This window comes from Hemiscyllium ocellatum, chromosome 4 (assembly GCF_020745735.1).
Source record: "Hemiscyllium ocellatum isolate sHemOce1 chromosome 4, sHemOce1.pat.X.cur, whole genome shotgun sequence".
NCBI classification, from domain to species: Eukaryota; Metazoa; Chordata; class Chondrichthyes; order Orectolobiformes; family Hemiscylliidae; genus Hemiscyllium; species Hemiscyllium ocellatum.
Window position 1 is genome coordinate 127,439,952 of NC_083404.1, and position 25,809 is coordinate 127,465,760.

The 25,809-nt window shown below is 38.6% G+C and overlaps 1 protein-coding gene across 1 annotated transcript in view; it reads left to right on the forward strand.

The window, feature by feature from the left end:
* napgb (N-ethylmaleimide-sensitive factor attachment protein, gamma b) overlaps positions 1-24,046 on the forward strand; it is a 46,416-nt gene extending 22,370 nt beyond the window's left edge. The window contains exons 7-12 of the mRNA XM_060824485.1: positions 799-865; positions 4,769-4,839; positions 7,595-7,673; positions 14,659-14,738; positions 17,433-17,562; positions 22,842-24,046. Coding sequence (XP_060680468.1) covers positions 799-865; positions 4,769-4,839; positions 7,595-7,673; positions 14,659-14,738; positions 17,433-17,562; positions 22,842-22,985 — 571 coding nt within the window. The 3' untranslated portion in view covers positions 22,986-24,046. The remainder of the gene's footprint in view (positions 1-798; positions 866-4,768; positions 4,840-7,594; positions 7,674-14,658; positions 14,739-17,432; positions 17,563-22,841) is intronic.
* Positions 24,047-25,809: the final 1,763 nt, after the last annotated feature.

A 25,809-nucleotide genomic window follows, 5' to 3' on the forward strand; every position in this document is an offset into this window, starting at 1 on the left:
AATGATAGTCTCATGTTTAATAAGTATAGTCTCAATTCCATCACTGTTTACCAAAAACTGAAAATTTATTCAATATCTCTGCCAAATCTGTATCATTGCAATTGGACTCTTTCCATTTTTCCTGCATAAAATCTGTCTTTGAGCCAGAAGGCCAGTGCTTTGTGACTCACTGCACAAACTTGAGCTAATGTCTATACTGTCATTTCAGTGCAGCACTGAAAGGTTGTTTCATTATTGGGTTTCCTGTCCCTTGAATATTATGATAAACTGAGGGACATTTTCACTTTCAACTCCCAGGATAAAAGATCCCAACACATTATTTGAAGAAGAGCAGACTGTTCTATTTTGTTCTGCCCTAAAATTAATTCAGCCACTACCACACTTACAACTTGTACCACCAAGAAGTATTAGAGCAGCTTGGAATTCACTTCCTAACAGCACTTTGTGGTGTTCCTACACCACAAAGACTGCAGTGGTTCAAAAAGATAGCTCATAAATGCTGCCCTAAACAGGCACATCCACAATCCCTTTGTAAAAAAAAACCTTTATAAAAATTCATTGAATTAATGCCATTACAGTGGGGATTTCCTTGTCCACAGCATCCACTCCACCAGTCTTCATATTCAACAGGCATTTCTGCAAAATAATTGTAGATTGGTTAGAGTCAGAGTCCAAATGATGAGCAAAGTTCACTTGGTAACTTTGAGGTTTAGTCAATCTTTGTACATTATATGATAATAACTGATTAACAAGCAATTCCGGATTACAGGCTTAAAAAATGTTTTTCTTATGTTTCAGACTGATTGAAAACATAAACTTGGAAAAAGCTGTAGATCTTTACCAACAAGCTGCTTCAGTGTTTGAGGTAATTTGTGGACCCAAGGATCCTTTAATTTATTTGCTGATTTATAAAAAAGATTTTCTTGGTTGCTTTTCAGTTTATTATTAGAACCAACAGAAAATTGGTTTAGAAATCAGTCCAATAAGAATATAAGTTCAGAGAACATCAGATGAATGTACAAATTAGAAGCAGGAGTAGACCAATCAACAGCTTGTGTCTGCTCTGTCTTGTAATAAAGTTGAGGCTGATCTGATTGTGACCTCAACTCCACTTTCCCTACTCTGTGAGACCCTTTTGCCAATCAAAGATCTATCAAACTTGGCCTTCAAACAATTCGGAGACCATTCCTCCACTGCATTTTCAAGAGAATTTCACACAATAATAACCTCGTGAGGGAACATAATTTTCTGGATTAGTTTTAAATGGCAAACACCTTATTTTTAAATAGTCTGTCCTAATTCTAATCTTTCACAACAGGGATATTTTCTCAGCATCTATCCTGGAGAACTGCAGATGCTGGAGATCAGATTCGAGAGTGTGGTGCTGGAAAAGCACAGCCGGTCAGGCAGCATCCAAGGAGCAGGAGAATCGAGATTTTGGCATAAGCCTGATTCCTGATAAAGGGTTTATGCCCAAAACATTGATTCTCCTGCTCCTTGGATGCTGTCCGATCGGTTATGCTTTTCCAACACCACACTCTCAATTCAGCATCTACCCTGCCATTCTTCTCTGTATTGCAGGGAAAGGAGACACTGGTAGGAGCAATCTATAGGACTCTATACAGTAGGCACGTGGTGGGTCGGCGAGTAAATCAGTAGAGAACAAATACATGTATCAAAGGCACTACAGTAATAATAGGTGATTTAAATATTAATATATATTGTGATATAACCTTACTAATCACTCTATCATGCAGAACCTTGTTGAACTCTTTACCGAAGTTCATGTAGTCTACATCTACTTCTCTGTATTCTTTGGTCATCTTTGTCACCTCTTCAAAAAAAAACTCAATCAAATTAGTGAGAAATGATTTCCCACGCACAAAGCTATATCCCAAATCAGTCATTGCCTTTCCAAATGCATGTAAATCCATATAACTTCATTGGATGATCTCCCAGGAATATCCTCCCTAATTGCAGCTATAATTTTCTCCCGGACTAAAAATGCCACTTCCCCTTTTCTCTTGCATCATGTTATATCCTTCTATAGCATCTGTATCCTGAAGCATTAAGCTGCCAAACTGTGCATCCCTAAGCTATATTTCTGTAATGGCTATGAAACCCCAGTCCCATATTCCCATCCATGCCCTAAATTCATCTGCCATACCCATCAGGCCTCTTGCATTGAAGTAAATGCAGATTAATTTATCAGTTTTATGTCATTCTCTGCCATGCTGCCTTACTTATCTGCTGAACAAACCTCAGCCTTTTCTCTTTTCTCACTATTGCTTTGGTTCCGCTCCCTGCTCTTATTAGTTTAAAGCCTCCTAAGTAACACTAGCAAGTTTCCCCACAAGGATGTTAGTCCCCTTCCAATTCAGGTGGAACCCATTCCTCCTTTACAGGTTATTTCAACCCCTGAAGAGATCCCAATGGTCTAAAAATGTGAATCCCTGCACCAGCTCCTCAACCACTTATTCAGCTGCTCTATCCTCCTGTTACCACTCTCACGAGCACATTGCACTGGTAGAAGTCCAGATATTATTATCCTCTATGACCTACTTTTTAACCTCCTACCTAGTTTCCTACATTCCTCTCCGCTGGGTCACTGGTGAGCCAACACTACTCTGATATTGTAGGAGGGACATGGCATATCAGCACCAGCTCTCGCTTGGGATCATGTTGTGCCAACACATAGACTATGATAGCTGTTTCTTCACTTCTAAGTCGAAGTCTAAGTCTTGACTACAGGATTATTTCCAAAGCTGAGTCTTTTTCGATAGCGGAGGTAATGGTGCAAGGATGAAGGCCAAGTTGCATATGAATTTTCCACAGTAATTTACCAACCCAAGGAAAGATGTAAGCTCTGGTACAGACATGGAGGCCGGGGTACCTATCTGTCTTCCAAAGGATGTAACCTGGTCTGGTTGACTCTGTAGCCCAAGAAGGTCACTTGGGATGCCTGCAATGCATCCCAATTTTTCCCTCCTAAGGCGCACCTCCACCTTGGAGAAACTTCAAAGCACTATGCTGAAGTTCTTTAAATTCTACTATTTTCCTCCTGCTGATGTCAGACTAATATATCTGTAGTTCACCACGCTCCCTTTTTTCACAAATAGTTGGATTATACCTTCCAGTCAGCAGGAACCTTTCTTGAAATTTCAAAAACTAATCAATTTATCAGTTATTTCAACACTGAGCATGGGGAAGTGGTGACATAGTGGACTTGTAATCGTGAGTCCCCCAGACTAATATTCTGGAGACATGGGTTTGAATCCCACCATGGCAAATGGTGAAATTTCAATTCAATAAAAAATATGGAATTAAAAGGTAGTTTCATGGTGACCATGTGCCTACTGTCACACACCCACCTTGTTCACTAATGTGCATTAGGAATGAAATTTACCTCCCTTACTTAGTCTGACCTACATGTGATTCCAATCTCATTGCATTGTGTTTGATTCTTAACGGCTGTATGGGCAGTAATAAATACTGGCTTAGCAACGCTTGTCACCCATAAACAACTAAATAAAATCTGAGATGAAGCTCATCTGTCCAGGGATTTGTCTACTCTCAATTCAGTCAATTTTTCAAGTGCTACATCTTTACTGATACTAATTTCTTTTAACTCTTCAGTTGCAATCATCCCTTGGTTGCCTCGTATTTACAAATGATTTTCTATATTATCTTCCATGAAGAAATATGCAAATTAACTCTACAGTTTCTCTGCCATTTCCCTGTCCTGTATTATAAATTCTACTGTTCCCACCTGGAACAGGTGTCTATTTATTCTTGTTAAATTCCTTCCAAGTACCATACAGTCATGGTTTTTATCTTTACTAGCTTGCATTCAAATTCTCTTTTCCCTTTTCTAATCAGTTTCTTTATCTTTTGCTTGTATTAAGTTAATTTTTCCTGAGGTTCTTACGCACTTGATGCAACTGCAACACACCAACTTCTGTAAGCAAGCAACCACATTTTATTAAAAACAGTACAATACAAACTTAGGAGAAACCCTGAACATTCCTCACCATGCTTGCGAGGCATGTCCAGGAAGCTCTCTCTGAACAAAGGAAGCAGTTCTTCCTTTATACAAAATCTTTACGTCACAGTTAGTAATGCCCACAAGAAAACCCCCAGTCACTCCCCCACAGTCACATGCCACTCAAGATACAATGCAGTGACAATATCACCTCCAGAAATAATGTAATGCAAATCATCCCTTAATGGACAGATCTGGTGTGAATTGTATTTTTTTTAACTACAAGGAGTCATCAGAATTCCAACTATATAATATTCTTATTAATCTTTAATAGGTGATGATAATGTAAATCATCCCTGAATGGCAAGGGAATGAGAATGTAAACCTCCCACATTCCACCTATAAGACAAAGACACACCACCCTACCCCGAGGCATTCAATTTCTTGCAGGTCAGCAGAGCAAGTGAACTCTTTAATATGATATTAGGATCTAAATTGCTCCCAGTTCTGAAGCTTAATGCAATTTCTGATATTTTAATAAGCTGTTTCCTTTGATCTAATGCAGTGTTTAACTTTTTCCCTTAACTATGATTGATTTATCTTTCCTTTAAAGATGATACCAATTACCTAGAAACATCAAGAATTTATATGGACGTTATTTTTAAAAGAAGATTTGGAAGTCTGCATATATACCATTGAGTTATGAAATGTTGTGGTGAAATATGTTGTATGGCTTACTATAAAATGTTGACTTTACTTTGTAACAATGGAGTTATTGTTTGGTAGAATGAAGAGCGTTTACGCCAATCAGCTGAATTGCTTGGAAAAGTTTCACGGCTGCTAGTTCGGGCTCGCAGGTAACAGCCTTTCTGAAAATTAGGTTCGGCTACCTAAGGACTTAAAATCAAGAAAAGTAAATGAAACAGTACTTCTATTCATAAACATGTCTCCCCCCAATGTGTTGATGAAACCGTTTCATCAGTAAATATACATATTGTACCGAAACATATTATTGAGAGGGAAATGCTGACAGTTTAGATAGATGAGCTGCCAGAGGAAGTCGTGGAGGTTGGTACAATTACAACATTTAAAAGGCATCTGGATGGGTATAGGAATGCAAATGGTATAGAGGGATATGGGCCAAGTGCTGGCAAATGGAAATAGATTAGGTTAGGATATCTGTCAACATGGACGAGTTGGGCCGAAGGGTCTGTTTCCGTGCTGTACATCTCTATGACTCTGAGGAAGGATGTGAATATATGTGCATGGAGCTTAAATGCTGGGGTGGATTGGTTGGAAAGTTTGGCATTTTTCAGTGCTGTGTATTTCAAATGATTTTTAATTATCTAATGTTGGACAGTCTTTAACCTAGTGATTCCATAAGATACAGGTGCAGAAGTAGGTCACAGCCCGTTGAGTGTGCTCCACCATGAGATCATGGCTGATCTGATAATTCTCAATTCCACTTCGTTGCATTTTCCTTGACTGATTGAAATTTTGTTATCTTAGCTTTTAATATACTTGAGCTTCAACAGCTGTCTGCAGGACTGAATTCAACAGATTCACTACTGTCCGAGAAAATTTTCCTCCTAATCTCTGTTTTAATTATACAACCCCTTAATCCTGAGTTTATGCCATCTGGTCTAACACTGTCCCTTAAGGAGAAGCGAACTTTCTGCATCCATCATGTAAAATCACTAAGATTCTTGAGTGGTAAATTGTCCCCTCAACCTTCTAAATTTCAATGAGTACAGGCCAACCTACCTAACCTGTCAGCCCCTCCATATCTGATGTAGACAAACTGGAAGAACATGGCAAACCACGTGTCATCAAGGGGTGGAGAAGTCGACGTTTTGGGTGTAACCCTCCTGGCGAAGGATTGCACTCAAAGCATTAACCTCCACCTCCTGATGCTGCCTAGCTTACTGTGTTCTTCCAACCTCCTGCTTGTCTACTTTGGATTCCAGCATCTGCAGTTTGTTTTTTGTCTGCTACCATATCTGATGCCAGCTGACTGAATTTCATCTGGACTGCCTCCAATGCCAGCAGGGACACAAAACTCATGGAATGCAGCTCTGGTCTGACTAATATCTCGTATAGTTTTAGAAAAACCTCCTTAATTTTATACTACATTTCCTTTGAAATAATGGCCAATATTCCAGTTACTTTCCCTATTATTTGGATTTGGATGCTAGCTTTTTGAGACTCACAAGGGCTCACAAATCCCTCTGTTCTGTCACTTTCAGCAGTCTTTCTCAATTTAAATAATAATCAGCTCCTCTCTTCCTGCAAATCTCTCATTTTTCCACGTTAAATTCTATCTGCCAAAGTTTTGCCACTCACTCAATCTATCTTTCTCCCTGTGCAGCCTCTGTATTATCTACGGAATTTGACTTCCTACTTATGTTTATCACACCTGCATACTTGGCCATAATACATTCACTTTCCTCATCCGAGTTATTTATATTTGTTGTGAATAATCGGAAGCCACAGCACTGATTCCTGTGACGCTCCACTAGTTACAGGTTGCCATCTTGAAAATGACTCCCATATCTCAAATCTCTTAATTTCTATTAGTTAGGCAATCCTCTATCCTTGCTGAGGTATAGCCTCTAACACTATATGCCCTGATTAAATAGCCTAATGTGTGGCATCTTATCACATGCTCTAGTGACTTCTGTTAAGGAAAGACTGTGTGTCCCAGAGCACTTAAATTCACATGTAGAAATAGGTTTTGTACAGAAAGTTGCCTGGGAAGTGATTGCTTTCAGCTTTAGTTGTGCCACTTGTGTTCATTTTCTGCTTTTTTTTATTTTACCTATTTTTCTCATTAACCTGTTCAGATATTATTGTACACCTCTGGAGCAGACAGGACTTGAACACATGCCTCTTGGTCCAGGAATAGGGACACTACCTCTACACCACAAGAGGGCAGTGTATTCTTTTTCTTAGCTGTCCTCCCTACATCGTATCATCCCAGCTGTGACTTTGAATTTTTGTAAATAGAACCTTTTTCTTGAATGCTATGATTCTGTCCAACATGATTCAGAATTACCTATATATGTTTCTCCTCTGCTGTTAATGTTCTTAGTTTTAACGTATTTGCATTTACTATATCCAAAATATTCGAGTAAAAAGTGAGGTCTGCAGATGCTGGAGATCACAGCTGAAAAGGTGTTGCTGGTTAAAGCACAGCAGGTCAGGCAGCATCCAAGGAACAGGAAATTCGACGTTTCAGGCCAGAGCCCTTCATCAGGAATGAAGAAGGGCTCTGGCCCGAAACGTCGAATTTCCTGTTCCTTGGATGCTGCCTGACCTGCTGTGCTTTAACCAGCAACACCTTTTCAGCTATATCCAAAATAGTCTTGTGTTGTGAAATGGCTTTGAAGACTGACTTGTCAGTAGATGATTGGATCACAGTTTTGTGCTTGTTTAACATTGTCTTTTCAAATGCATTGGCCAAGGTAGACATGTTGAGGGTTCCATCTATGTATGAAATAAATAGTTGTTGATTGTTGGTATTTAAAATAAATATTTTATTGCCATAATGAAGTCTGTTTGTGGAAATGCCTTAAAACTGCTGTTAAAGTGTTTTTTGTTCCTATTTTTAAGGCTTGATGAAGCTGCAGCATCTCTTCAAAAGGAAAAGAACATGTATAAGGAAATTGAGAATTATCCTACATGTTTTAAGGTACCCAAAGAAGATTTTTTTTGCATTGACATTTGGCAATTTTCCTTTAAATCTTTAGCTGACAGTTGACATTTCCCCATTCTGATGAACAATATAATCAGGAATTTCCTTAAAATTTAAAATTAAGCCTAATGTATCTTTTCACTCAATCCTGATTTAGGCACTAATATGAAATCATTTGATTCACCACACAATAAAATGAAAGGAAAATCTATAACACCTATTGTGCTGCTCAATCAAAATACAATTAAAATTAATTGATTATAGGGTCGTATAGCACAGAAACAGACCCTTTGGTCAAACTCATCCATGCCGACCAGCTTTCCCAAACTAACTAGCCCCTTTTACCTGCATTTGGCCCATATCCCTCTAAACCTTTCCTAGTCATGTACCTACCCAAATATCTTTTACATTTTATAACTGTACCTGCATTGACCACTTCTGCTGGCTGCTCATTCCTTGTATGCCACCCTCTGTGTGAAAAAGTTGCCCCTCTGGTCCCTTCTCACCTTAAACCTATGCCCTCTAGTTTTGAATTTCCTTACCTTTGCTGATCATCTCATCTATGCCCCTCATGATTTTTTAAACCTCTATAAGGTCAACCCTCAGCCTCCTATGCTCCAGGGAAAAAAGCCTCACCCTATCCAGCCTCTCCCTATAACTCATACCGTCCAGTCCCAGTAACATCTTGTAAATCTTTTCTGTACCCTTTCCAATTTAGTAATACCTTTAATACAGCATGGTAACCAGGATTTACACAGTTCTCCAAAAGTGGCTTCACCAATGTCCTGTACAGCTGCAACATGACATCCCAACTCCTATACTCAGTGGTCTAACAAATGAACCTGGTGGTGAACAATGCTTTCTCTAGCAGTATTGATTTTGTTGTTGAAATACATTTGATGAATTAAAGCTTTCTGTTTAGTATGAAATCAATAAATTCCAACAGAATTGTGTAACAACTCAAATTACTCATAAGCCACCATGAATTACTATTAACTTTACAGTTTTGCTCAGGCACCTTAAGAATATTTTTCTGTGAAAGTAATTTGTAAAGAGGATATGATTTAGATTAAATTAGACATAAGGAGGCTATAAAGAGATTTGATAGGTGAGGTGAATTAACAAAGATCTGACAACCTTACTTTCTGTAAGTTATCAAGCTAAATGGAATATAATGTGGGAAAATTGACCATTTTTACAGGAGGAATAAAAAAAAGCATAATATTAAATAGTAAACGATTGCAGATCTCTTAAGCATCATAGGGTCTTAAAATACAGAGGAATCTGGGTGTCATGATACATGAGTCACAAAAGTAATTACTTGATCTGCAAGTAATTAGGAAAACTTGTAGAATGTTGTTGCTGGTAGTGAGGAGAATTGAATACACAAGGAGGGTGATTATCCTTCAGTTAAACAGGGCGTTGGTGAGACCATATTTTGATTACTATGCACAGTATTGGCCTTCAGAATTAAAGATGGAGATAAATGCATTGTATACAGTTCAAAGAAGGTTTACCTGGACTACTACCTGGAATGAGCAGGCTGTCGTAGTGGCAAGGTTGGACAAGCTGGCTTTGCATTCACTGTTTAAAAGCATAAGAGGAAACTTGATTGAAGTATATCAGATTCTGAGGGGCCATGACAGGATAGATCTAAAAAAGGTGTTTCCTCATGGAAGAATCTCAAACTAAGCATCATTATTTTAAAATGTGGAGTCATCCATTTAAGACCGATGAGAATTCTTTTTCTCATGCTTGTGAGGTTTTGACATTAATTTCCTTCAAAGCAGAATTTTTAAAAAATATTGAATAAAAGCTGAAAGAACAGCAGATGCTGTAAATCAGGAACAAAAGCAAAAGCTGCTGGAAAAGCTCAGCAGGCCTGGCAGCATTTGTGAAGAAAAATCAGAGTTAAGATTTCAGGTCTGGTGAGCCTTCCTCAGAATGTTCTGAGGAAGGATAACTGGATGCAAAACATTAACTCTGATTTTTATCTGATTTTTATCACAACTCTGTTTTGGATTTTTTAATATTGAAGTATTCATTGATCAGTAACTGGAGTCCATAAATTATAATCTCCAAATTTAACAAAAGGGTGTAGCAAAAGTTTGAATATTGAAGGTAAATAGATGCTCAATGAGCCAAGTGGTGAAAGAGTTTTGGTGGTAGCTGGGAATGTGAAGCAATTAGGTCAGCCACAATCTTATTGAATGATGGAGCAGATTTGCAGGTCAAGTGGCTTATTCCTGCTTCTATTTTGCATGTTAGTGTGTGAGAACTGAGAACAATATTTTAGATTGATCTCAAGGATGAAGTAGTTTCGTTTACTGTGCTGTAATGTGCTGGATTTGGCCTTAGATTATCCAGTGTTGGAACAGAGACGATGTTTCATTGTATAGGATTGAGCATAAAACTGTGAAAATCAAGAACATAATTATAATGAAGTTGCATATGTCTCTCATTACAAGTTTCACTGAAATGTTTTATACTATAATTCTAAGAAAATTCTTCAATAGATGTGGTCTTAGGCTGCTTTTATTTTGGGTGCACTTCTAAACATTCATACGGAAAGAGTTATGTAAAATGGAAAATTGCTTAGAAGTGTTCATTGGTCAGTTAAGGGTTCAGACCAATCACCTCCAAAAAAAAAGGGTGTAATGAATGTAGCTATTTAGTTGAAGGAAAAGGAATAGACTGCTCCATCAGAAATCACATTGAAAGCAAAAACAGAAATTGCTTCAGGTTCTGCTTTCTGTCTACAGATGCTGACAGACCTACTGAGTTCAGATGAATGTCATAGAATCCCTACAGTGCGGAAACAGGCCATTTGGCCCAACAGGTCCACACAGACTCTCCGAAGAGTATCCCACTTAGACCTATTCCCTTACCCTATTACTTTACATTTCTCCTGACTAATCACCTAACCTACACATTCCTGAAAACTATGGGCAATTTAGCTTGGACAGTACACCTAAGCCTGCACATCTTTGGACTGTGGGAGGAAACTGGAACACCCGGAGGAAACCCAAACAGACGCTGAGAGAAAGTCCAAACTCCACGTAGACAGTTGCACGAGACTGGAATCAAACCCGGGTCCCTGACATTGTGAGGCAACAGTACTAGCCACTGAGTACCATGCTGCCCATTTTTTGCCGTAATTTCTGTTTCTGTTTTACTGAATCTGCACTTCTTAATTTTAGAATAAAACAGTAAACCTTGGAAAGAAATGTACATTAAGTATTTCAAAATCACAAAATAATATGGAGAGTAGGAGATAAGTTTTCAGATAGTTGGCAGAGCAGCAATAATTAGTCTTAAGTGTTCGAACATTCGGTATAATGAGTGAATTAAGAATCCTTTTTTGAAGGATTGAATATGGAATGACTGAATATGGAATTACAATTTAATTTTGTCAAGTGAATAAAACATGTTATACCAAACCATCCAGTATACTTTACTTTCCGTTGTCTTCAGTAAAAAAGGACATTAGGTAGGATGTATAATTGACGGTGGATCTACCACCACTCAGTTATCAACCCATCAAAATTAAATTTAAACTCATGGTCTTTATGATAGATATCATGGTTGGGTGTAGCAGTGGTTAAATCTAACCGTACGTTTTACCCATGAGATTTTGCAGTCAATGGCTAAACTGCTGCTGATCTTAAAAGAAAGTTGCCTGAATGAATCTAGCAATCTCTATTTCCCAATCCCATTTTGAATCCGATGTCGAACGAAGTGAATCAGCAGGTGTAATGTCATCAGGCAAGGAAAGCTGCCCATCACTGTGAAATACTTCCATGGACAGCAAATCACAATATAAACATCATCAAATTTTAACACATTTAGTGAAAAAAATTCGATGTGTGATAAATGATTTCGGCTTACAGATGCATTAAAATAGAAGTTGAAATAACAAACTTTATTTTAGTTTGTTTACAGAATGGGGTCTTTCCTGGCTAGGCCAATACTTTATTGCTCATCTTCAACTGCTTCAGCCTTGAAATGTGCAGTCTGTAGGGTAAGGGTATAACTACAATATTGTTAGCGAGGGAGTTCCAGGTTTTTAATTCTGGGATTGTGGAGGAATTGCAAAGTAGTTCCAAGTTAAGATCGTGTGGTTTGGAGGGGACCTTACGTGTCAACCTTGCATCTGCTGTAGTTCTCGTAGGTCATTAGTTTATATTTAAATTTGATATAGTTCTTCTTGAAGAAGGTACAAAATGCTGTTAGTGTGCGTCTGTGGTATTAAACTTCTTGGGTGTTTGCTGAACAAAAAAATAAGTTTATTGAAGCTTTTCATTTACATCCTTTAGGACATTTGCAGGAATACCAATGTAAAGGAAACACCATTTTATACTGTATGACAAGAGAGTGCTGAAAGGTTGGCAAGTGGACTCTGATCGTGATGGAGAATGTGCTGGTTAGATAATGAGTGACAGCTAACTGCCAATCTTTGTTTATATTTAAACCAGGTAGATTGACTGTGACTAGTCAAGGCATTGCCCTGAGTACAGAACCAAAGAATGACTGAAGTTTACTAAACTGAATCAGGCTTGTACTTATTCTGGCTGTCTGCATTGTACAGGTCTTGTGTATTACTACATGTAGTTTTCAGTAGTGTAAGTGTGCCACTCTGAGAGCCTGATTGACTATCTTAAATTAGTTGCCAGAGTAATTCTTAGCATACTCTGGAACAACATTTGCTAATAATCATATAGGTCGTTCTGCTAAGACATGCGTTTTGCTAAAACGAATTTGCTGTAATGCGATTGACGAATTGGGGACACTTTCTAAAGCAAGAACTTTTAAAATGTGTGTTGGCTGTAATGTGATTACATTGTCAACACTTTAAGTGCTGTTTCTAAAGTGTGATTTTTCTATAATGTGGAGTTGCACAAGAACTGGCTGTATTTTAGAATCATACTTAATATTGAACATAGTTTTGGACCTAACCAGGTCTACTAAGGCTACAACATTCAGTCCTAAAATACTCCTAGTTAATCTCAGGTTACCCTGGAAGAATAAAGAATCTCAAAATTTGTGCAACATTTGAAGCTAGCTGTTTCACGTTGCTACCATGCAGCTTTGAAGTGGTGTTCACAAATAACATAGCACTGTCATCAAATCAAAAAAGATGTTTTGCCTATAGATAAATTGAAATGAAAGTTTCAGTGACAGTATGATGCTAAGAGTATGCAACACCATGAGCATACCACTCATCCGTTTCAGCAAAGACCAACTGCTCCATCTGTGGCAAGGTTTGCAATCCAATTCAGTAATCTCAGAACCCACAACATTGGAGTGCAGTAAAGTCAACCTTAATCCCTAGGTACTGCTTAACAAGACAAGGTAAAGAATGTAGACAATATGTCCCAAAGATTGGCAGATTGTATCCAACAGGGTAACTCTGGTTGATTGAAAGAGGTGAGCAACTGACTGGGTGCAACTAGCTTGCGCTAGCTAAACTTTTTAAAACTTTATCTTTTATTACTTTGTACCTAAGTTTTGTTTGTACTGAGGTACCTTTATACCTAAGATGGTGTGTTGTATGGCGACATTATACACTTTTCACTATACTCCTGTACTTGAATACACGTGACAATAAAATCTAAATCTTAAAAGAAAATCAAATTTGATTGAACAAAATTTGACATAATTATGAATGTGTAAAATAAAATTAGTGTGGCAACTAATTTTAGATTGTCAGTCCGATTCATAGGGTGGTGCTATTTTGCATACTGGAAGCTGCATGTATTAATACACTAGAACCTGTTCTTTGCAGATAGAAAGATCATAAATGCGCATTGTGTGTGCTTCAGCTTAACAAAATACGTGACAGCTATTCTCTGAGTTAATGTGCCTGATTTAAATTTAATCACAACTTGGCTGTTAAATGTCAGTCTTTATCCAATTGGTATATTTTCCATGATAATGCCTCAACAAATTAGTGTCCATTAAAACTAATCAACGCACTCTTCTCGTACAGTATAAAGTATTGTTTCACTTTACAGAGATATTCTTGCAAAATCCTGATGAGTGCAAAATGAAAAGTTTTGACAAAATGTTTTCATTAGTACTCAAAGTTTGTACTGGCAAATTTGAGTCCTTGAATTTTGTTGGAGCTACTACTTCAAGGCAAGCGGAGAGTGTTCCATCAACTCCTAACTATGCCTTGTATATGGTAAACAAGCATTGGGGAGTCAGGAGGTGAGTTACTCACTGATGAACTCACAGCTTCTAACCTGCTCTTGTATACACAGTATTTATATGATTGATCAGAAATTGAACTGGTAACACCCAGTATGTTGAAAGTCAATTTAGCAGTTAAAGCAGAGATATCTGAATTCTCTCTTGTTAGAGAAAGTCATTGTCTAACATTTGTGTGGTACAAATGATTTTTAATTAAAATTGAAAATGTGAAATTCCACGAACATTTAAAAAGCCATTAGGATAGTTCAGCAGTAGTTACGAGATCAGTATGCCATTGGGGAAAAAAAATCATTTTTCAAGTGAGACCAATAGCAAAACGGATAGGTTTTCTCAAGTTCAGTGATTTCTACTTGATTAAAATCTGGGAAAAGGAATCTCAGCAGCTCTGTAGAGTAGCACAGAATCACCAAAAGCAACTTCTGAATTTCTACGTTTAACCAATGTATACACTTAAAATTCCACTGTCAATACTATCACAAAATTCATGTCAACCTGTTTTGAATTTAGTGTTAGACAGTATTTTTTTTACTGCATTAACACAATGTGGGTTACACCAACTGGTTTCATTTGTAATAAAAATATGTGAGATGAAAAATTTAGAAGAAAAGTGGATAACTTTTTTAAGAGCTCACATTTTTCTAAGAAGTCTCAACTTGTAGATGATTTGTTTATAATGTATTTTACTAAGGGAAATGAAAACTTTTAAAGTACTTACTTCATGTTTATGTTGCATTAATAAGTTTTTAACAATATTAATTTTTTCCTCTAGAAAACAATTGCACAAGTCTTGGTTCATCTACATAGGAATGACTATGTAGCTGCAGATAAGTGTGTTCGGGAAAGTTACAGGTGAGCATTAACAAATTGTAAAAGCAAAGTCCTGCGAATGCTGGAAACCTGAAATAAAATGTTGTGCTGGAGAAACTCGACAGATCTGTCAGCATCTATGGAGAAAGAAACAGAATTAGCTTTGAGTCTCTTCATTGATGATGTCAGACCTACTGAGTTTTTATGGCTTGTCCTTATTTCATAAACAAATTATTTCTAGCTACCTCTAGATGAGAAATAACTTATCAAAAATGATGTGCAAACTCAATAGTCTATTGGATTAACTATTTGAACTGTCAGCTTAGGCACTTAGTCACAGCTGATGGGTTTTAAAAAATTTGTTTATGAGATGTGAGCATTCGTGATTATGTGAGCATTAAATACTTGTTTTCCTCATTGTCCTGAGGGTAGCTAAGAGTTAACCATATTGATGTGGATCTGGAGTCACTCATAGACCAGATCAGGGAAGGACAGCCGATTTCCTTCCTTAATGCATTATGAACCACATGTTTTTTTATGATATGTGACTGCTAGGGTCCTTTTGCTCTGGATGTTCCCTGTGTGGAACTCTACAATTGCCTACACCCACGTGATGTTCCCCAAGCTCTGTTGAATAGGATGAAGGTGTCCACTTCCTGTAGTTCCCATACTCCACCTGCTGCATTTCCTAATGACAAGGCTAGCTGTAGTGCCTGTTTGAAGTCCAGTTGGGCCTCAGCTTCTGCATGGTTACGTCATTTAATCCTAAGTACCAAATGGTGTCTCAGTATTTCATGAACGGTTAACCCAAAATCACATGCCTCTGTCAGTCTCTGTAACCTTGTCAAAAATGCCGATACGGATTCCCCTGGTTCTCTTAGAGCCAAATAAAACCAATAGTGTCTCAAGATTAGAGGAGGTTTAGGGTCATAGTATGCCTTAACCAACTCTTGGAAGGTTTTTAGTGTCAGATGCCTCTGGGAAAGTTATGTCCCTTATAACAGAAAATGCTGCAGGTCCACAGGCAATCAAAAGGATGCCTCATTGCATTTCATCTGCCCTCAAAGTAATTTGCCTGGGGAAAAAATATCATTTTTTTCAATATACTTGGATCAATCTGATGATAGGGTCAAATGATGCAAGCTTCCCAAATGGAGGTATGATGCCAAAAATGCTTACACCAACTCCAAGATGACAGGTTGCAAGCGAATGTTCCTCAGGCGCATCCTGTTTTCTCCCATCGCCACTGAAATAACTGCACAGAGGCCAAGTCCTGTCACCAAGTCACCCTTTTATTTACTGGGGCACAGTACACTGACTCCAAGCTGGCTAGTTACAGGCAATCTTCAACTGAATAGATTCTAATTTTTTTTTAACCACCTGTGTATGTATGAATGCAGAAATCAGTAAAAACTCCAAGTGTAAAATAATTTTTTTCTCCTTTTTTAAAATCTCCAGTTTATATTTTATTAAACAATACACAGTTAACAATGAACATTAACAGCTGTATACAGAGAAACAGCAGTTTTACAAAGGAGACAAATGGCAAAGCCAGGCCCCAAACCCTACCGTTCAACCAGTTTTCAGGGAAATGAGGACAAACCTGAAATCCCATTTTCGATCATTACAAAACAGTAACAATGACATTTGTCCATATAAGACAGTCCAATTACATAAAACCAGTTCAGACAATACAGACCCCTAGCAACCCACCCGTCCCTCCCACTGGCCACTGTAAGACAGCACGCCCCACGCCCCTTCCGGCTCTCTGTCTGTCTGGATACATCTTCCGACCACCTCTAGGACAGCCCGTCCTGCTTCCCCGACCCGCCTTCCAGCTCTCAGTCTGCCCCTACGTACCATCTCCTGGTTATAATATTTTATTAAACAATAAAGTTTACAAAACAATTAACATTAACAGCTGTGTACAAAGAAAAAGCCGGGCCCCAAACCCTATCGTTCAACCGGTTTTCGGGGAAATGAGGACAAACATCAAATCCCAATTTCAATCATTACAAACAGTAACAATGACATTTGTACATATAAGACAGTCCAAATATATAAAAAAAAAGTACATTTAATACCAACCCAGCAAGCCCCCCAGTCCCTGCCAGCTTCCAGTCACTCTTAAGGCAGCCCGCCCCTACGCATCTTCCAGCTCTCGGTCCACCCCATGCTCCTTCCAGTTCTTGGTTTGCCCTGTCACATCTTCTGACCACCTCTAGGACAGCCCGTCCTGCTTCCCCAGCAATCCCCCCCACCCCTGCCACAAGGGCGACAGCGGTCAGGACAGCCTACCCACCTTGCGGCTTCCTTGACTGCCTTTGCACCTTCCAGCCACCTTTAGGTACCTGCCCGGGTGACAGCACTAAGGACGGTCTACCCGCCTTCCGGCTCTCAGTCTGCCCCTACATACCATCTCCAGGTTATAATTCTGCCTTCTTGCAATTACTTTGCTTAAATATGGATGCCCTTTTAATTTTAGCATGCAAGTCTATATTGTCATTAACTTGAGGGTAGAGGTAATGGTGATTATGGAACAAATGGGAAAGTACACAGTTTGGCACCTGTGAAATATAGTCTAGATAAAACTGTTGTATTTCATTGTTCCAAATTTAAATTTTAAAAAAAGCTGATCAAGAAGCTAACTAAATGTGTTTATATTTATTCCACAAAATTCAGCTTATGTTTATAAATTTTGGATGCAGTTTCTGATATAGTTCTTTTTGTACATAGCCTCCCAGGATTTAATGGCAGTGAAGACTGCTCTGCTTTGGAGCAACTACTGGAAGGATTTGATCAACAAGACCAGGACCAAGTTTCTGCTATCTGTAATTCGCCTCTCTTCAAATATATGGATAATGATGTAAGCTTGGTTAACCACTACTTTGTGTGTTAATGCTGTTATGTGAAAGTATAAGCACAAAGGAACTGGAACCCCAGAATAGGCTACTCAGCCCCTCAAGCCTGTTCTGTCAGTCAATAAAATTGAGTGATCTACCACCTCAAGTATATTTTCCTGCCATATACCCTTATCTCTATATCCCTTGATTCCCTTATGATGATATCAGTCTTCGATATATATGCTCCATAATTGCAAAGATTCACAATCCTAATTTCTCCTGATATTAGAATTAAAATGCTGATTCCTCATCATGCCTCTGTGATCTACTAGTGTTATGACCAGATCCAGGGTGTGGTTCCACAATTCTTTACGGATCCCAAAGAGGTAGCCCAAACGGTTAAGCTCATCGATGAGGATCGATGAACTGGCTCCCCTTCTTTACTCACCATTCCCTTAGTTGATTGCAACATTATTAATTGAAGAAGGGTCCCTTCCCATTAGTGGATATCTTCTCCCAATCCCAAATGAACTTTGTTTTTAAAGAAGTCAATTTGGCCAGGCTTTCTTGAATTAACAAAAAGAATACCAAATGAGAAGAAATATTACCGTAACACAGGTACATGTAAATTAGAAATATATAGTGAATCGAAAGAGATGGAAGTTTAAAACAAGACACCGATATGGATCAGTCTTTGAATTGTTTGTAAAGAGTGAATAGTTGAACATTCTGCAGTGGACATTACCAGTAACATTGACTTTGGTGATTTTGGACTGGATTTTTTTTTATAAATATTAGTTTTCAGCAATTCAAGGTTAACATGGAGTCATAGAGATGTACAGCATGGAAACAGACCCTTCAGTCCAACCCGTCCACGCCAACCAGACATCCCAACCCGAGTTAGTCCCACCTTCCAGCACCCGGCCCATATCCCTCCAAACCTTTCCTATTCATATACCCATCCAAATGCCTTTTAAATGTTGCAATTGTACCAGCCTCCACGACTTCCTCTGGCAGCTCATTCCATACACGTACCACCCTCTGCGTGAAAAAGTCGCCCCTTAGATCCCTTTTATATCTTTCCACTCTCACCCTAAACCTATGCTCTCTAGTTCGGGATTCCCTGACCCTAGGGAAAAGACTTTGTCTATTTATCCTGTCCATGCCCCTCATAATTTTGTGAAATTCTATAAGGTCACCCCTCAGCCTCTGACGCTCCAGAGAAAACAGACCCAGCCTGTTCAGCCTCTCCCCATAGTTAAAATCCTCCAACCCTGGCAACATCATTGTAAAACTTTTCTGAACCCTTTCAAGTTTCACAACATCTTTCCGATAGGAAGGAGACCAGAACTGCATGCAATATTCCAACAGTGGCCTAACCAATGTCCTGTACAGCCGTAACACGACCTCCCAACTCCTGTGCACAATACTCTGACCAAGAAAGTAAAGCATACCAAACGCCTTCTTCACTATTCTATCTACCTGCGACTCCACTTTCAAGGAGCTATGAACCTGCACTCCAAGGTCTCTTTGTTCAGCAACACTCCAAGTCGCATTTTTACTTAGATCTATATTGCCAATCTTTAATTATTACTGGATAAAAACATAGAATTCTCTTCGTAAGTGCACTGTGGATGTATATACACCACATTGACTGCAATGTTAAAGAATGTGGTTCACCAATCAGATGGGCACCAAATGTTGGCATTGCTAGCATATTCACACTTTATCATGTTCCCTTCTGGACAGTCAAAAAGGCCAACTTCCCATCTATAGAATCCATCTACCAGGCCTGCTGTCAAGGAAAGGCCGCTAGCATTCTCAAAGATCCATCCCACCTTGGCAATGCTTTTCTATAACCTCTACCATTGGGCAGAAGATACAGAAGCCTGAACACACGCAGCTGCTGGTTTTGTAACAGTTTCTACCCTACTATTGTTAGAACATTGAATGGACTCACAAACTCTTAACATTCACCTGTACCTGTATTTTTGTTTTTGCCACTGTTTACCTATTATTTACTTATCTATGCTACTTAACTATGTGATCTGCCTATATTGCTCGCAAGACAAACTTTTCACTGTGCCTCAGTACATGTAACAATCAATTCAATTCAATGAAGAAGATACGAAAGAAGATTAATGTACAAATGAGAAAGATAAAAATAATATTTTTGTATTTCCAATCAATTTTAAAATTGGATCCTGAAGTTTATATTGCTGCTTCGCATCAAATTGTGTAGAATGCCCTGTCCTTACATATAATACAAGTCACTGAAGGTGAAGATCTTGACCCATGGAAGGGGTGTCTCAGTTCTGCGATCAATCAATAAACACCAGCAATTCAGTCTGGTTCTGTAAGATTTCACCCTTTATTCAATCTCGTCCGGGCCGAGGTTGTCCAGTAACATAGAGGTCAAACATTTCCGTGTTCCTCTGATAAACTGCGCACATGGCTTAAAACAAAGAGGTACAGGCCATAATCATAGAGCACAATCAAACAATTACCAATCACTTTTATCAAAATGGTTTTATTGACAGTAATTTAGCCCAATGATATTTCCTGGGAACCAACTTTATTTTCCAACATCCAAGTACTCCTATCTCACAAACCTAGTCTCTGCACTTGCACTTGAAGGTCAGTTAAGATGGCCAGTAATGTCTTATCCAGTCTAGTTATTTCTACGCTGAGAAGAAAGTGAGGACTGCAGATGCTGGAGATCAGAGCTGAAAATATGTTGCTGGAAAAGCGCAGCAAGTCAGGCAGCATCCAAAGAGCAGGAGAATCGACGTTTCGGGCATGAGCCCTTCTTCAGAAAACTTTCCTGAAGAAGGGCTCATGCCCGAAACATCAATTCTCCTGCTCTTTGGATGCTGCCTGACCTGCTGCGTTTTTCCAGCAACACATTTTCAGCTTATTTCTATGCTGTAAAAGAAGCATTGTCTGCTAATCTCTGTAAAGGCAGACTGTGGTTAAGTCAATCAAGCCATTTGATGCAGCTTGAAGCAGAATTGTTAATTTGCAGCCTAGAAGCCATTTTGTCATGTTATTTGCAATAAGCAGCCATTTTATTGCTGTCTATATTAGTAAGAGGATGTATTATATGGTTGTTCCTGACAACTAATTACTTCAGCCTGTGTTTAGATTTCAGATCCTCAAAGGAAGCAGGACAGGATAAAACAAATTGAGATCCTAGGCTTTAGTATTGGCAACATAGAATGCAAAAGAAAGTAAATTATGATGAGTCCATATAAAAACCCTGGTTCAGTCACATCTGAAGTATTAGATTAGATTAGACTTACAGTGTGGAAACAGGCCCTTCGGCCCAACAAGTCCACACCGACCCGCCGAAGCGAAACCCACCCATACCCCTACATTACCCCTTACCTAACACTACGGGCAATTTAGCATGGCCAATTCACCTGACCCGCACATCTTTGGACTGTGGGAGGAAACCGGAGCACCCGGAGGAAACCCACGCAGACACGGGGAGAACGTGCAAACTCCACACAGTCAGTCGCCTGAGTCGGGAATTGAACCCGGGTCTTCAGGCGCTGTGAGGCAGCAGTGCTAACCACTGTGCCACCGTGCCGCCCACATGTTCAACTTAGGCAAAGTAAAGATTTATGAGAATGGTTTCAGGGAGATGGAGCTTCAATTGTTTGGATGAATTGGAGAAGTTTGGACTGTTCTCTTTGGAGAAAAGATTGAAAATATACATGTTTTCAGAAAGAGTGTTTGAAGTCTGAGTCTGAGGACTTTGCCTGACAAAGGAGCAGTGCTCCAAAAGCCTGTGATTTCAAATAAACTTATTGGACATAACGTGGTGTCATGTAACTTTTGGATTGATCTGAATTGAAGAACCAAATTAGCTGTCATTGGTGTGGAACAAAAACAAATTTAAGAAAAAATTCAGAAGATCTGGCAGCTGGAGAAGGGCAGTGGATCTGAAATAGTAACTGCATTGTCTCTCCACAGATGCTTCCAAACCTGCCAAGTTTTTCTCCCCAGCAATTTCTGTTTTTGTTTCTGATTTTCAGGATCCATAGATCTTTGGCTTTCTCATTGGTGTGAGTTTGCATGTAAGTGTATGGTGCTCCACCTACTGGTGGGTCACTCAACCCGAAATGCTAACTGGCTTCTCTTCACACATGCTGCCTGACCTGAGCTTTTCCAGAAAATTGCTTTTTTGTATTTTTAGAGAGCTGGACTAAACAGATTAGGAGAAACTGTTCCTTTTGGCAGAGGAATTGAGAAGCTTAACACCAGTTTAAAATGATTGACAAAATAAACAATGTTGACGTGAAGACTTTTTTGTAACTTGCATTTGGTTAGGATCATGCCTGTGCATGATGAAGGCAGATTCAATCACATCTTCCAAAATTAATGATAATTTATCATTATCTGATAATTATTTGGAGGGAAAATATTTGCAAGACTATGGGAAAATGGTAAGGGAGTACAGGTAGGTAAGTTTCTCCTGCAGAGACCCAAGATAGTTATGGTAGACTGAATGACTTCCTGTACTGTAAGTGATGTGTGAGTGAAACCTCCTCTCTCTCATGGAGAGCTTGCAGTGGAATAGGCAATTAATGACTATTTAAGGGCCTCGTTTCACTGTTTTGATTTTAACTCAGCTGTAGGGTGCCTGCAAGATGTAGTCTCTTTGATCAAAGATACTCAACATTGAGAAGGAACAGCCTGCTGGAAACCAGTCCTCTGCCCTTGCTTTTGAACATCCTTCTTCCCTGACACTGCCACGTTGCAAAACCCTTCTTGACATTACTTACTTCTGCTCTGGGTCACTCTGTAATATTTGTAACAGACTCTGAAGTCTGTTGTGCTGACACCAGCCACCCCATCCTCCTGTGCCTCTCCTGAACATGCAAGTAGCTGACCTTTAATTGACCAATAGTTCTCAGTGGGTGAGACCGGCATCTTGATTCCAGGGGAATGCCTTGTCACTGCTAATTGGGCACATGGTTCAGCAGACCTTCCTAACAAAGGGAAGCATAGATCTGTTCACTAAGCATCTGGCAGATGAGATCCTGACAACATGACGATTTTGCTGTATGATTTATGAGCAACCTTTGCCAATAACAGGCTGATGATAAAGTGTGGCCAGCTGTGACTAGCATCATTCAGACCTCCGCGTTTCATGACAAACTTGCATGATGAGCATTCATAATTATAGTTTCTAATGGAAAACAAACTGTATGCATATTAGAAACATATTTTTTTGTCATTGTATTAGGCATTTGAACATTTTCTGTAACTAAAGTTATTTCATGCATTTTTCTAGTATGCGAAACTCTCTCTAAGTTTGAGAGTCCCTGGAGGGGGAACAAAAAAGAAGTCACCTGAGTCGCAACAAGAAGCTGGAGAACCTGTTCAAAGTGCAACTGTTAATGAAGAGGATGATGAGTACTCCTCTGGACTGTGCTAGTTCTGGACAGATTGCTTGTTTGATTTTTTTTTCGGGTCAGTTGTTTAGAAGTGAAGGCCAAAGCTCAAAACAGTCCAGATTCTTGACTTTAGCTGCCAACCTGTAACTAACAAGATTCTGGTTTGTATAGGAATGGTTCAAGAATCAGATTGATTAAAGCATTAATCTTGTTGACAGCATTTGGACTTGGCTAATTCTGCATTACATATAATTTGTTAGATAATCTTAGGTGTGCTTTTTGTTTTGGAAATGTAATCTTAAAGGTGCAATTTAATTTGGTTTTAAATCAGTGTAAAGATACCTTGCCATGAAGAACATTTTCTTTTTAAAGACTTATGCACACATGTCACATGATCCCAAATCAATGCAGTTTATTTATTATACCAGTACAACAGATTTGTTTTGGTGGGTCAAGAATTTGAGCAATGACATAGAAATTTGAAAAAAAATATAAAATGGGAGGTTTAAAAATATATCCAGAATTAATTTACAGAATAACATTGTAGCTTTGAAATACTATTGCACACAGTTAACAAAAGTATATTCTGTGATTAAGGCTGGATATTGCCACCATCAAAGTGTTCCTTTTCAATTTATTCCATGATGTGAGAATATATACTTAAAAGTTGTAATATTTGTACATGTTCAATAGGATTACAGTATTTATGATTTATCATGTGTATGTGTTTGAGCAATTCAAGTGATTAATATGCACGTTTAGGCAATGGTCGGTTAATATATTCTATGAGACTTGACTACAAACTTGCAAAAAGCTTTTTCTAAGTGCATTTTCAATCTTAGTCATTTTAATTTAAACCAACACTGTTGAAGCAACTGAATATATTGATGCAAATCACTTGATAACTTAAGTATCTTAAAAAAAATAAAATAGTACTTTCCTGATCTTGCTGCCACTGAGAAAATAAGATCAGCGGGCCAACAAATACTTGTTGATGTTCTTTGTGTTGGCAATGATGTCACGGTGTAAACATGATAAAGCTGCTTTGTTATGTATACAGATTTTGAACTTTGTCTACAGTAAAGTATTGTACTTGCCTGAATTTTTTTGAATGATGTGTTTTAATGAAGATCTTTTAGTTTGTGCCATAATTTAGCTTACTCATGCATGCCATAAAAGGTTGATTCTCATCTTTATCACAATTTAAACAGACCCCTGAGAACAGTGTTGTTCATTAGGCCAAGTTTAAAACATAATGGAGCATCTTGAATGGAGAAACATTTGATTTAATAGTGTTTTTTCATTTTGTCTGGTCCTCATATAGAACGTAGAACATAGAACAATACAGAACAGGCCCTTTGACCCACGATGTTGGGTCGAACATTTGTCCTAGCTTAAGCACCTATCCATGTACCTATATGTCCAGTTACCCTTGAATTCAGCCAGTTTTACTTGACTGATTTTCATATAGAAACTGTCTAATATCATGCTGAGATTTTTTTTGTACATTGCACAGCCATTAAGAATGGTTATGTTTGTAACCTTTCATTCTCCTTAATTAGAATGCATAAAAGGAAATAAATTACTCTACTAAAAGATTATTGGTCAAAAGAGATTGGGCCATTCAAACCTTTTCACACTGGAGAAGATGGTTGTTTTATATTCAGGCAGAATTGTTAAAACCAAACACCCACAGGAAAGCAATTAACAGAAACCAGTTTACATTTTGGCCAAGATCATTTGAGTAAATGACTTGCTGTGGGAATAAAAGCTAGCACAGAATGGATGTCCCTGTCTATTGTGTACGTTGCAAAGCACATTTATGGTCTCTTCAAGGATGAGAATGGGAAACTAGTAATGGGAGTCAAGAAACTGTCAGACCCTATGAAAATGTATCATAGTAATGAACACAAAAGGCAACCCATGAATAGGAGAAAATTAAGAGGTTAAAAAGGGAGGAATTTAAAACTATGTTGATCACCAGAGAAACAGTACAAGGAAAACTAATGGGACTAAAGATTGACAAGTCGTCTTTAGATCATTAAAAAACTTAATGAATCCACACACTTATAACAAATGAATAACAGCAGATTTCCTTCTCTAAGGCACATTAGTGAATCAGGTGGGTTTTATGACAATTAATTCATGCTTGTCATTAGTAAAACCAGCTTCCAATTGAAAATTTTTAATTAAATAAGCTTAGTATGGTAAGTCTGTGTTTGATATTGGCCCTGTACACCAGATCAACTTTTCAAATGCAATGTTCTGCAATCTGAGCTGTATGAGGGAAATTCCCTCCATGCCCTTCAAAATGGAGGTGTTTCTTGCATGGGCTGCTGCTGCATACTATCCACTTCCAACCGTCCGTCAGTGACGATCGTAGTGGAGGGCCATCTATAAGGGTTTAGTTCTTTGTCCATCAGGTCTCAGATGGTGTGAGTTGCACACCATAATCTCATGCAATAATAGATCAAGTTAGTTCACTAGGAGGGGGGGGGAGGCTACATTAGTGATTGGAGCCTGGAAATGGTTTTTAATGTTTACTGAGTATTTTAGTTTGCAGCCCCTATTTAGCTTTTTAAAGGTAGTATTTTAAATTTTTGCTTGCACTTCAGCCCCGTACTCCTAAGCTATGGGGCAGCTTGTTTGGATGGGGATGGCAGGCAGTTCAGAGGGCCTGGTCAAAGTGGCTATTTAAGAGGTCTAGGCAATGTGGCATGGAGAGCACTGTAGTACCCCAGTGTCTGCCCCTTTTCTGTGCTTATCTCCATGTTTGGGTATCCAGGAGAGGAGTGTTTGGTGTTTTCTGGCACAATATAGACAATCACACTTCTATTGGCACAGCAGGATCTAGGGTGCATCTTC